This window comes from Berghia stephanieae, chromosome 5, assembly GCF_034508935.2.
Source record: "Berghia stephanieae isolate SIO BIC M18660-M18661 chromosome 5, UCSD_Bste_1.3, whole genome shotgun sequence".
Classification (NCBI taxonomy): Eukaryota; Metazoa; Mollusca; class Gastropoda; order Nudibranchia; family Aeolidiidae; genus Berghia; species Berghia stephanieae.
The window spans coordinates 22,459,388-22,473,546 of record NC_088364.1 but is presented as its reverse complement, the minus strand read 5'-3'; the positions used below and the strand labels follow the sequence as shown (position 1 = coordinate 22,473,546).

General features: G+C 35.3%; 1 protein-coding gene across 3 annotated transcripts in view; it reads left to right on the top strand.

Annotated features, from left to right (window-relative positions):
- LOC144972606 (vitamin K-dependent gamma-carboxylase-like) overlaps positions 1 to 13,557 on the top strand; it is a 92,423-nt gene extending 78,866 nt beyond the window's left edge. For all 3 annotated transcript variants that reach the window (XM_078914037.1, XM_078914035.1, XM_078914036.1), the window contains exons 12-17: positions 105 to 259; positions 2,074 to 2,255; positions 3,341 to 3,471; positions 4,898 to 5,036; positions 6,148 to 6,304; positions 10,091 to 13,557. In XM_078914037.1, the coding sequence (XP_078770163.1) occupies positions 105 to 259; positions 2,074 to 2,255; positions 3,341 to 3,471; positions 4,898 to 5,036; positions 6,148 to 6,304; positions 10,091 to 10,205 (879 nt within the window). In that variant the 3' untranslated portion in view covers positions 10,206 to 13,557. The remainder of the gene's footprint in view (positions 1 to 104; positions 260 to 2,073; positions 2,256 to 3,340; positions 3,472 to 4,897; positions 5,037 to 6,147; positions 6,305 to 10,090) is intronic.
- Positions 13,558 to 14,159: the final 602 nt, after the last annotated feature.

The window sequence follows — 14,159 nt, the reverse complement described above, 5'->3', positions numbered from 1 at the left end:
TGCATTGATTACACATAAATCTATCATCTTTTCCAATAAATATCCTCTTTTCATATCCAAAACTGTATGTTATAATTTACATTTCTTACTTTAAATAATTTGAGGTGTGGACAGGTGGCAACAAAAGATGGTCCTCCCATGCTGACATGATCAAACAATATGGTCGCTGTGTTGCTGACAATCTTAAGGAATATGGAATCAACAAAGTGGAAATATACCTAGATGTCTGGAAGTCTCTCAATCACCGCTTCCAGCAAAGGTGTGTGTCGGTATCTTTTTTTAATTTGTGGAGATTTCAACCTGTATTTTTATTAGCTACACCAAACTGCGGAATTTTGACATCAGTGGAAGTTTTTCTCTCGAAATAGATCTTTTAAAACTGTTTGCATTTGCTTCATAATTAAGCTAGGAACATACTTCTAGCACAGTTTAAAAGTTCTATTTTTTTCTTTCTAAAAACTTTACATTTGTTAAATCGATTCGCTTTAAACACCTTTCGTCAGAAATTATGGTGTTTTGATAACCCAAGTAGTACCAAAATAACAGCGAGAGAAAGATCTTTTTGATATAACTTTAAATTGTGTTTGCAGGAGTTAAGTTTTTTAAATTCAATTTTTTAAAATATAATCCAAGATAAAAACAATTTTCTATTAATTTTTAGCTTTTTAAGTTGTATCAAATGAAAGCCATCCTCTCTTTTGTATTGTGTCAAAAGTTGAGTCGGATCCGTTGTTTGGTATAATTCATCCTGTTTACTATCCGAATGCTCCAAATTCAAAATCCTTAGTACGAACACTATTTTTGAAAGTTATGTCACGAAAGACACCTTATTTCATAGAAATTCCAACATTTCCAGTTCAACCGAAAAAAGTTTCACTATGTTATTTTTGATTTAAAGATTCATTATTCATTAGTACCGATATTTTCAATTTTATTGGGGTTTTTATATGTCATGTCTATAACTATACTTTAATTTGACTGAATTTTTTTTAATTCCTTGTTTTTCCTCGCTTTTTACCACTATCAAATTTGAATCTGTTATTTTGGAGAAGATGCTAATGTTGGTCAATTAATTTGATTTTATTCAATAGTACTCATTCTTGGCTTTTATTTGACCTTCTCACCCCGACTTCTTAAGGTCAGGGGTTCAACAAACTTAAACACTGCAAACTTAGAAGGCTCGAATAAGACTAGGGTTAGAAGCGACCTTTTTTGGGGTCGTGGATAGCTCTTATGGTAGTCGCGTTCTCCCCGGCCAGGCAGAGATGTCATACCAGTAAGGTTGTGGGTTCGAGCTCCCATCGCCGCCGCAAAACTTTTGTTCTTTGTTGTCTTCTACCACCTCTACTGCAACAGCCAACACCACATCTTTCCTCTGAGTGGTGTCTAAAATTCCTGTGAGCCAAATTTTAAGTTGGCATCTCTGCATTCATGCAATTCATGACAAGCATTCTGATAATCTAAGCACTAGAGACATGTCTTTGTCTTTGTGTTTTTACACTACCGATGCCAAGGGCAATCTTTCTTTTCTTTTTTTTTTTGCACTTACGTGTGGAACTCTTTTTGAGCCTTGACAATTAATTGTCACATCCTTGACCCTTTTAAAGTCGTGTCAAAACTAACTTCTGCAATAAAATCAATTGATTTTTGTTGATATATAAATATTTATAACCGTTTTTTTTTCGTTTTTTTTCGTTTTTTATTTCACTCCTCTAATCTCACCATCATGCATTATTACGAATTATATTTAATGAAATTAGTATTTAAAAGGATTCTTAACAAACGATAAATGATTGAATGAAGAGCCTAGAAAGTGTCTCTGATTAGTATCAGCAGTAGGTGCCAGTTGAGTGAAAGGTTGAGGCAGGATGAAAAAGGATGAAAAGCAATGGATATATGTCTTCAATGTTTGTTTTTATTGTGCGCTTCTCATCAATTTTAATATATAATATTGATGATGAATTTTGTGTTTTTTGTTTTGATGTTCATCGCGATGTTTATCATTATAAAGATTTAACCATGATGACCTCAATAACTATGAATAAACAAATGATTGGATTGTTTACCTTTTAGGATAGTGAACCCCCAGGTGGACATACTGACAGCGCCTTGGCATCCCTTCAAGCCCAGTCCATGGATGTTGCCCCTCATGACAGAACTCAGTGACTGGAGGATCAAGCTGGCCCAAATAGAGTCTTCCTTAGACAACACAACTGAGTCTCACACTGAGGTTGTCTTCATTGCAGACTTTCCTGGTAAGTCTCTTTGCTATCTCTAATACTGGTAATGTGTTGTTGGCACTCGTTACATATCTCACCACAGTTGTATGAAGCAGTATAGGGCCTTTGATGGGCTGTGAGGTGCATTTTCTGTTACTTGTCTCCCCTGCCAATACCTTTTGTCCACTTCCATGTGGCTTTCTGTCCTTGTTTTAGATTGAGACCACTCGGTCTCTGGTTCTTTCTGATATTCTTGTTGAGAGAGAAATCTGAAAAGGGGGGTATGATTTGTCACTTTGTACAGAGAAACAGTATAAAATATGTTGTATTTTTGGAGAAGATTTTTTTTTCTTGATTTACTTGTATTTGTTGTAATGCTTAAGTATCCCTTTTGATGGATATCTAGTACCCGCCGTCCTGTTAGACCTGCTGGTGGTCTCAGGCTAGACGCATTTATAAATTGCTTATGATATTTACTTCTGCTTTCTGTTTGAACTAGTCCCCCTTTGTCTTACTTTCTCTGGGATGCTTGTATGTTCATCTAAAACTTCTTGTATGTTCATCTAAAACTTGAGATCTGTATTCATTTGAAGATCTCATTATTTTCCCTTTCACTAGCACAGAATTAGCATTTAGATATTGTGAAAGCTTCAAGGCGTCTTTAGGAATACCCAACAGAAAATCATAAGGTTATCATTGTTTTATTGTAAAAATTCTATGTTGGTTTGAGAGTATTTTTTGAGTCTACTTTAATTTGGAATGAGTTTTCATATAGGAATGTGTGCAAGTAAGTAAAGTAGTAGTAAGCTTCGCAGTCTGAATGACGCTTGTAAAGAATTGTGTGATTCAGTCATGGTCGATGAGTGTAGCTGCTCTTTCCATCCATGTTGTTAATTGTTTCCATTGGTCACGGTCCTGGGCCAGAGTTTTGAGGCTGTCAAGATCTTGTTGTGACTTTAGTACGGAGGGCACTGCAGTATTTCTTAGTTCTTCAGGGATTATTTCGGCTTCATCTGAATCCAGAAATTTCTGATATGTAGAGAGATCCTGGATCAGATAGTAAAGGCCACCATAAATATGTGATAAATTTTTTATTATAGATTATCTCTGTACTGCCACAGGTCTTTACCTCGAGAATTATGTCCAGGAAGATTTTGGTAACACAAGTCTGTCAGTGCTTCAAGGTGATCTGACTGTGGAGCTAATAGACAAGAAGAAGAATGTGTCTCTTTCTCCAAACCAATCATTACAGGTAATACAAACATACCAGGCTCTACATTCAGCTTGAAAGTAAAGGAATCAATTCTCCATCTTCTTTCCCAAACTGTCATATAAGACATTTTAATTTTTTTTTAAACTTTGGAGTTAACAATTCCGCTCTGCTGGGACAAATTCAAGGGAGAAAGAGGAAGGGGACTTCCTCTCAGTCATCCTCCCATGGCCCTAAGAGGGCCAAGTAAAGCACTGGGTGGGTTACCTGACCTCCAATAGTGGGCAGGGAGGTACTTACTGTGTCTTCTATCCCCTTATATCTGATTTCCAACATGCTTTCTGTCTTTGTCTTGGAATGAGATTACTTGGTTTTGTCCTGGCCCTGGCCGGAGTCCTATCTAGGAGGGAAACAGTCACATGCATAGTTATTGTTTTTTCTCCTTGTAAATCATCTCTCTGTTGTGTATTATTATATTTGTTATTTTTGAACGTATGATTTAAGCATTTGAGTGTATTCTTCTTTGTTGGATTTTGTGCTTCTTATAGGTGATCTCAAACTAAGTACATTGGTGGTTTGCTCTTGGAATCTACATCTTATCCCTATTCGTTCCCAGTTCCCCTTTGTCTTACTTTCTCTTGGGCATTTAATTGTAATTCTAGAACTTTTTACTATCCCATTTTCCTCTTTTTTACTGGCGCTGATATTAACTTAATGTTTTGCGAGTGCCGTAAAACCCTTAAAAACAAACAAAAAAAAAAACAAGTAAAGCACACCAACAGTGCTTCTTCATCTCCACACTGTTAAATTAACAGTTAAAGTAAATCTTCATAAGTACCAGGCCCATGGTCTTCCTGGTTCATTGAAGCATGGGATTGACTCTTAATTTTAGCCATATTCTGAATAACACCCCAGGATGTTTTTGTTTTTTTTTTTTCTGCCTGATATGAATTAGACATCACATATCTGGATGGAGAATTAATCACCACCACATCAACATCACTACCACCACTACTACTACAACCACCACCACATCATCATCCCTACAACTACTAGAACCACCACCACACTATCACCCCGAAGACCACTACAACTGAAACCACTACCACCACTCATCATCTCTACCACCACCATTACTATAACCACATTATGTTGTAATTGCACTTCAAATTTTTAAATTCCTCCTGGTGGTGTCAAAATTTGTTGCGAGACACATTATTTCGGATTGCATCTCAGTAAATTTTAATGAAATTCAAATTTATAGGCTATCATAATGATGATAGTAATAATAATAATAATAATAATAATAATAATAATAATAATAATAATAATAATAATAATGATAATGATAATGATAATGATAATGATAATAATAATAATAATAATAATATTGATGATAATGATAAATTCTACATATAAGAAATCATTTGTTTACCATTTCATTTTGATAAAAATCTTTCTTCCCCAGATACCAGCTGGGACATTTCACAACGTGTATACAGTATCCAGCTCACCATCCTGCTACCTTTACACATTCGTCAATACCACAGAGGTCTCCTTCATGAAGAGGTACACACAATTTGAGGCTGACTTCATATCAGAACAAGGTAAAAAAATAAAAATTAAAGGCACTGAGATTTTATTTTTAACTTGGAAAAAAGGGATTTTTTCCATACATTAATTGGTTCCTTTTTACTAGATTTTGGTTTGCATTTTATTTTGCCTCAGGGTCTTTTTTAAGATGGTAAGATAAGATAAGAATATTCTATTCTGGTATTAATGAGTCACAGGATGAATTGAATTATCATGATTTTATTATTATTACTTTGACACCTCTCTGAGTCAGCCTCTTAGCTAAAAACTAAAAGCTGTTTTACATGTACCTTTGATTTTGAAAATGGCTTTTGCTTATTTTAGTTTGGGGTTTTTTTCATAACTTTGTAATTTATTGGCCAATTTTCTTGATTTTATATCCTTTTCCATTTCTCAACGAGACGAGAAAAACAAATGTACTTTATGCAGAAGCTTTGCCTCACTAATGAATTCATAAAAGTGGAGATAGCGACACAAGTTTGAGACAGTCATAATCAAAAGCTTTAGTCAAGGGATGATTTAATAGCTGTTGACATTTTGACATCTGAACTGTCCAACAATACCAATTAGTGATGGGTCAAGAATCTTGGGTTTAAAAATATCAAGAACTCACTGTAGCAAATGTTAATTAAAAAAATTATTAAGAAATAAGGTGATAGATGGACCTATGGAATTGTTTCTGGTCGGGGTTTAGTCATTAAGTGATTGTTGAAAACGAAAATGTAGGGTGAGCTTAGATCATCAAAGATGTCTACTTGATTGACATGGCCATATAGAGAACTTATCCACTGGAAATAATATGAACACCAAAAGATAGAGTGAAGAGTACATACTAGGCTATTTCCTCGTGGATACTTGAATCTCAGATTCCAGAGCAGGGTAACAATTCTGCATTGAGGGGAAAACAGATAAATGGGAACAGAAAATACAGCAAGGTTTTTGTTTACCTGGTAACCCCCCCCCCCCACCCACCCACCCACACACACACACACATACATACACACACACAAACACAATCACACCTCCTCAATTTTGGTTTTTCAAAGACTACAGAAGCAAAAATTGTTTCGAATAAAGTTTTATGTTTGGAAATTTCCCTGATTTGTCTCTTTTTGTATTCTGCAGCAAATGAAACCTTGAAGAAGTACACAAACGATCCTGACCTTCAACACTACCAGAGTTTCATGGCCGCCAAGAAAGCCAAAGAAACTAAAGAGAACCAGAATTTCCAACAGTCAATCAAGACGTTTTTACAACTCAAGTATAACATGTTTGTTAGAAGGTAATTCAATGGATTCATTTTTCTTAATCTCAGGTCCTCAAAATTGTATCACCTTCAAATTCCAAAAACTAATCTTAAACGTTTTGGCGATAGATCAGTCAGTAAAGTAGGCCCTATCACTTGGAATTCACTCCCACTGTCAGTCAGACTTGAAAGCAGCGTTGATAAATTCAAAAATAAACTGAAAACCTATCTCTTTGGGAAGTATTTGAATTTGATTATGCCAGGAATTATTGCAAAGCGCATACCTTCGTGTTTGTGTGTGTGTGTATGTGTGTGTGTGCACTCGTGTATACATTCAGTTAAGTTTGTGTATGTATGTTTATGTATGTGTATTATGTTATGTGAAGCGCTTCGAAGCTTCGACATATGCGCTATATAAATGTACATTTATTATTATTATTATTATTATTATTATTATTATTATTATTATTATTATTATTATTATTATTATTATTATTATTATTATAATCAATGATTGTTCCAATGTGTTATTTTTTTGTTGGGGATTTGTTTTGAGTTGCATTTTTTTCAACTTTTATTTGTCTTATTTGTCTTTATTGAACAAATAAGCCAGCGAGTGGCTGTACAAAACATATGATAATCACGTATTTTGACACATTATAATAGGTACCACAAGAGACAATTTATAAATATTTAAACTGGATTTTTCTTTCTATATTCATAAAGCATTCTGATAGTCATCGAAAGCATGTTTTAAAATATTGAAAATCCATACATAAATAAGAAAGAGAGAGCAAATATATTGTTCAAGAACTTATTTTTCTTGCCAATTGATGTAAGAAACCGTTCCAAATTTGACGTCATGTAAATAAACACCAAAAAGATTTCTTATACTTGCGAAACATTGACTAGATAAATAAAAGTTAACAAGATTTGAACCAGACACAAATTTTTTCATAAATCTACAGTCTGTTAAAATTAGCCCAAAACAATCGCGAACACATTTCGAAATAGCATATTCCATATATTAAATGATCATGCATTATGACATGTAATTCACATCAACGGGTAAAGATTACTCCAGGGAAGAGGTCCAATTTTTTTCAGACATTTTCTTCAAATGGTCTTTGTAAAATAAAGAAGTGAACACCAGGGAACATGCAATTTTGATTATTGGCAGAAAAATAATTAAAATTATGAGCAAAATGCATAATAGATTAAATATCTCTCGAAATAATGCAGATAGAAGAAAAATATCACACATTATAGGAAACCGGACCTGCAGAATTCAAAAAGCATCTTAACATTCTGTTAAAGTTAATATTTCCTCCTCAAAATTCAAGTGACACTAAAGGGTCATTTTTTTTTTATTTGATGAAATATTCTTAACCTCTATGCACAGTCATAATGTATATGCTTGGGAAGGACGATTGCATACAACTTTTTTCGAAAAAAGTTGCGCATTGTTATGGAAACAATGCCTTATTGGAAAATAAACAACAATCCTTTAAAAGCCTAATGCTGTTTTGATTATCAACCGATTGCCATAATATTTTGGCCACAGGTAGATGAGAGGAAAATGAAGAGGCTCTAGAATCCCGATTTTTTTTTTTTTTTTAAATTAAAATTTGTAGATTTTTTAATTTTTTAATTCCAGCTTCTAGAGGACGCTCATTTGTAAAAAGTGTGAAGAAGATTGGTTGAAAATTGAGGGAGGATTGGGGTTTTTAGTGACAAAAATTACAGTTTTGAGAAAAACACATTTAAAAGTCAGAGTACTAAATTTCTTCATGTAAGTCCCACCTATGCTTGAAAATATCCTCTCACCTAAAAATGGAAGCCCAGATCATGTGACATAAAAAAAAACAGCAAAAGATGAAGAGACTTTAAAAAATTATATATATATATATTCAAGATGAGATGAGTAGAGTGCAAAATTGGTATAATACATACTCACAAAAACAAAAGTAATCCACTTGTTAGAACATGCCGTGGGCATATGCCGCACATTTCCCTTCCTCTGCTTCAGTCTGAGCCAAGATAATGGCCTCTTTCCTCTTCTTTCTGCGTTGTTTCTCAGCTGCCTGATGCTTCTCGTGGCTTTTATTGAGTCGCTTCTTGACTTTCATCACAGCCAGCTGAGCAGAGTTCTCACCATGCAAAACGTCAAGCAAGGTCTGAAGTTGCAGAGTGAAGGTCGGTCCAAAGTTGAACTCTCCTGCAGCAGAGTAAAGGGCAAACTCAACACATTCATGACTGTGGATGGATGATTTGCTGCATTTGGACCACACAAAGCTGTGGAAGTTTTCGTTGCTGTTCTGTGTGGCATGTTGTTCACAGCAAATAAGAAGGGCATCTGATGAGAAGCGTTCATAAATTGGCCAGAGATGTTCGTGGAGAAGGTTGTAGTCAAGAGGAGTGTGAACTCTATTCCGATGTTCGAATGGTAACCTGTGATCTACAAGAGCATTTTTGTAGAAGCACCACGAACCTGGACCAGGGGGACAGTATCTGTGCTGAGTGTTGTCATCAGTTGAGTAGCCTCTAGGCTTGCTAGAATCGCCTTCCTCATTTCAACAGCAGTGTTGTGAGTACAAACGGCCCGATTGTAGTAGATGCAAAGCCTTCTGATAGCATTTGCAGTCAACCGGCCATGTCCCTGGCCCCTAAGGTGGTCTTTTACTTGCTGCAATCCAACACCTAATTACAAAGTGCAATCCCCAGACGTTTGCTGACATGAATGATGCACTCCTCTTTATGGCATAATATCGCAGACTCAGTTGTGCACCTTAGAGTTTACATCTGCGATGAAGTTTCTGCACCCATTACTTCCTTCATCCCTGAAATACCATGAAAGTTTCTGTGACAAGAATCCGATGCAATGTGCTGCTCACACCACCTCTCAAACTGACTCACATCAGTCATCTCCACCTTCTGTTTAGCAGGTAGCCGAGAACATTTTTGATAATGTTGGCTAAAGACATGAGCATCAATGACCAACCCTGTCAGAACATCAAATGCAATCAAAGACTTGTGTCCATGTGTAAGCCAAGTGCTGTCATAGCTGACAAATGTTGAGACAGCCATCTTTATCCACTAGATATTCGGGAAAAGCTTTGGCTCTAGGGGCCTTGTGGTAATTTTTACTATTAACAGACCAATGAAGTAAATTTCTTGTTCTTGGTGTCATTATCAACTCAAATTGAGTCATTCCATTCTGCCTGCTTATATGTGACATTGTAATACTCCTTAGTGGTATCATTCACTTTATGGAATGGGCGGGAAGGGGGAGATGGGAGAGGATAACACAATTCTAATACTCATCTGTAATATTTACTCACAAGTAACATCTCTTGTTTTATTTAGTTCTTAGTTTTTGGTTTTTGTTTTGTTTTTATAATTTTTGTTTTGTTTTTTTCATTATATTTGTAGTCAACAAGCTTAACCCTTTGCATTCTAGATTCAATTTTCCTCTTTATTGTTTTTCACTAAGAGCACTCTCACAGCCACGCAACATTATAGTTCCTGTTTTGGTGAAAACAGTGAGGTCCAAGTCATATTGCTGATAGATTTCTTAGTGATGACAGAAAAAGTAATAATTCTAGAGAAATTATGTATGGCTGTTGAAGCGTTAAAAGATTTTTAAAAATAAAATGGAAACTAAATAACTTGGAAATTGATACGATTTGGATATCACTGTTTATTGCAGTTTATTTTTAATGTTAATATATTGTTACTTTGGGGTTTTTTATGTTTTTTTGGGGTCTTTTTAAAAGTTTGTTGATCACATTGATCTAACCGTTTCATTTTCGTGTTCCACAGTCTACGCATTACAACTGGAGCTGTCCTTTGTCTCATCACCAATTCATCTTTCGACAAGTTTCTGAACTCTACATACAGATTAGAACATCAACATGGTGATAGATATTCATCATGACCTCTGCTGCTAATAGTTGATTAGAATTAGATGTAACCTTGACTGCTGGGTGGGGTTCCCACCTCCCATAGTGAGCAAGGAGGTACTTGCTGTGTCTTCTATCCCCCTGTATCTGTTTTCCAATTGCTTTCTGTCGTTGTCTTGGAATGAGATTATTTGGTTTTGTCCTGACCCTGGCCTGATTTCTTGGCTGGGAGGGAAACGGTCAAATTTATAGTTTTGGGATCTGGGTGGGGTTCCTGACCTCCCGTAGTGGGCAGGGAGGTACATACTGTGTCTTCTATCCCCTTCTATCTGTTTTCCAACATGATTTCTCTCTTTGTCTTGGAATGAGATTACTTGGTTTTGTCCTGGCTGGAAGGGAAAGAGTCAAATGCATAGTTATTGTTTTGGGAGATGATATTTTTTTCCTTGTAAATCATCTCTCTGTTATGTATTATTATATTTGTTATTTTGAATGTGTAAGCATTTGAGTGTATTCCTCTTTGTTGAATTTTGTTCTTGTGTCCGGATGAGACTTATAGGTGATCTCAAACTAAGTACATTGGTGGTATGCTCTTGGAATCTACAGCTGATCCTTATTTGTTCCCAGTTCCCCTTTGTCTTACTTTCTCTTGGGTGCTTTAATTGTAATTCTATAACTTTTTACTATCTCATTTTCGTCCTTTTTACTGGCGCTGATATAACCTAAATGTGTTGCAAGCGCCGTAAAACCCTTAAAAACAAAAACTAAAAACATAAATTTTGTCCGAGCCATGATCAGTTATGTTCTTTTGTTTAACTGTTCTACATAAGTCAATCTTTTCAAACAATCAAAAGTATTATTGTATTATTTATTTGAATTTCATTTTACATTGAGGAATTCTGTTGGGTTTTTTTTTCTTATTTGCTTTATTTATTTTTTTTCGTATTATTGTAAAATCAACCATCTTTTTCTTAAGTAGCACATGGCTTGATTTACAAATTGCAAGAATTATATTGTTGCATTCCCCTACAACCTTTCGAAGTTTAAGCTTCCTGTGAATGTCACGTTAACATGTATAATCCAATGCATTTTTATACTGTTTACCCTCGTATAATTTAATTTATTTTCTATATGATCATTTATCAAAATTGTGTTCACCTCAAATATTTTTTATATATACTTTACAGTTTATTTTAATTGTCGTAATCCTCCCTATTTCTATTTCTGTTTTCTGAGTTGGTTTCTATCTTTGTCTGCGGGTGGTTGGATGGGAGCATCACCCTTGAATCATATACCTATGATGTTCGCATGGGTGTACGATCCGATAGTGATGTCGTTTCTTCTTCTCTTTACTAGCCTATCCTGCTTCTTTGGTTTGTGATTGTATTTTTGACAGGGGATATTTTTTTTCTGTAAATCTTCTGCCTGTTTGTTCTTGGTTATTTATAATTTAGCTTATATCTTTAGGTTATGATTTTGATTGACATTTGTACTATTTTTGTTAGATTGCTTGTTTTTTTGTTTCAGCGGTCTCTCATATAACCTCAATTGTGTTGGAAGAGACCTAAAGCAGCAAACAAACAAAAAAAATATCTTTGTCTCTGGGTGGGGATCCTGACCTCCCATAGTGGGCAGGGAGGTACATGCTGTGTCTTCTATCCCCCATACCCGTTTTCCAATTGTTTCCTGTCATTATCTTGGAATGAGATTTCATAGTTTTGTCCTGATCCTTGCCGGAGTTCCTTGGCTGGGAGGGAAACAGTCGAATAGCGGGTGGTTGGATGGGAACATCACCCTTGAATCATATACCTATGATGTTCGCATGGGTGTACGATCCGATAGTGATGTCGTTTCTTCTTCTCTTTACTAGCCTATCCTGCTTCTTTGGTTTGTGATTGTATTTTTGACAGGGGATATTTTTTTTTTCTGTAAATCTTCTGCCTGTTTGTTCTTGGTTATTTATAATTTAGCTTATGATATCTTTAGGTTATGATTTTGATTTACATTTGTACTATTTTTGTTAGATTGCTTGTTTTTTTGTTTCAGCGGTCTCTCATATAACCTCAATTGTGTTGGAAGAGACCTAAAGCAACAAACAAAAAAAAACAAAAAACAGTCGAATATAGTTATAGTTTTGGGAGATGATATTTTTTTCCTTGTAAATCATCTCTCTGTTATGCATTGTATTATGTTTAGTTTACATATTATATTATATGATTGGTAAACATTTGAGTGTATTCCTTTTAGTTGGGACCTGTGCTTGTGTCTGGATGAGACTTTTAGGTGATCTCAAACTAAGTACTTTGGCGGTGTGCTCTTGGAATCTACATCTGTTGCCTATTTGAACCAATTCCCCTTTGTCTTACCTTTTCTTTTGTGCTTTAATTGTAGTTCTAGAACTTTTTACTATCCCATTTTCTTCCTTTTTACTGGCGCTGATATGACCTTAATGTGTTGCAAGCGCCGTAAAACCCTTAAAAACAAATAAAAACAAAACATCTATCTTTGTCTGGGTGGGGTTCCTGAACTCACATAGTGGGCAGGTCTCCTATACCCCTGTATAAGTCTGGGTGAGACTTTTAGGTGATCTCAAACTAAGTACTTTGATAGTGTGCTCTTGGAATGTACATCTGTTCCCTATTTGAACTATTTCCCCTATGTCTTACTTTTTCCGTAAGTCCTTTTAAATGTATATCTAGAATGTTTTTGCTATCCAATTTTCTTCCTGATTTGACCTAATGTGTTGCAAGTGCCGTATATCCCTTAAAAACAAACAATACCCCTGTATCTGTTTTCCAACTTGCTCTTTGTCATTGGCTTGGAATGCGATTTCTTGGTTTTGTCCTCATCTTGGCTGGAGTCCCTGGCTGAGAGGGAAACAGTAAAGTGTATGGTTAATGTTTTGGGAGATATTTTTTCATTGTAAATCATCTCTCTGTTATGTATTATGTTTATTGAATTGAAAAATTTAATTTAAGCATTTGAGTGTGTGTTCCTAGTGGGATCCTCCTGTGCTTGTGGCTGGATGAGACTTTTAGGTGATCTCAAACTATGCACAATGATAGATGATTTTGGAACCGATATCTGTTCCCTATTTGTACCTTTCCCCATTTGTCTTGCGTTTTATTTGATGCTCTAATTGTAATTCTAGAATTTTTTGACTATCCGATTTTCTTCCTTTTAACTGGCGCTGATATGACCTAAATGTTTTTTTGGAAAGAGGGTGGGGGGAAAGTATGTTTTTGGTTTGTTCTTGTTTTTTCTTTCTTTCTTTCTTTGTGTAAGTCCCTTTAACATGAACTAAATTTTATGTAAATTGTAAAATAAATGCACGTGTCAAAATGTTTAATAAAGATGTCAGTTGTTTGTATAATGAATCTCCAAAAACAGATAAACATGGTTTGTTATTCACTACTCATTGAATCTAAGGAGTCATTGTTGGTTGGTGTCTATCATGTAAGAAACACAATGTATACTTGGTAGCAAGTTCCTGACCTCCGATAGTGGGCATGGAGGTACTCACTGTCTTCTTCTATACCCCTGTATCTGTTTTCCAAGATGCTTTCTGCCTTTGTCTTGGAATAAGCTTACTAGGTTTTGTCCTGAACCCCGCGGGAGTCCTTGGCTGGGAGGGAAACCGTTGAATGTATAGTAATAGTTTTAGGAGAATATATTTTTTTTCCTTGTAAATCATCTCAATTTATTTTACTGTTTTTGGGGGTTTTTTTAACTTGATTTGTTAACATTTGAGTGTATTCCTCTTTGTGGGATCTTGTGCTAGTGTCTGGTTGAGACTTATAGGTGATCTCAAACTAAGTACACTGTTTGCTTTTGGAATCTACATCTGTTCCCTATTTGTACCAGTACCATTCCCCTTTGTCTTAATTTTTCCTCGTCCTTTTTACTGTACATCTAGAATGTTTTGCTCTCCAATTTTCATCCTTTTAAGTGGCACTGATATTTGCATTAAATGTGTTGCAAGCGCCGTA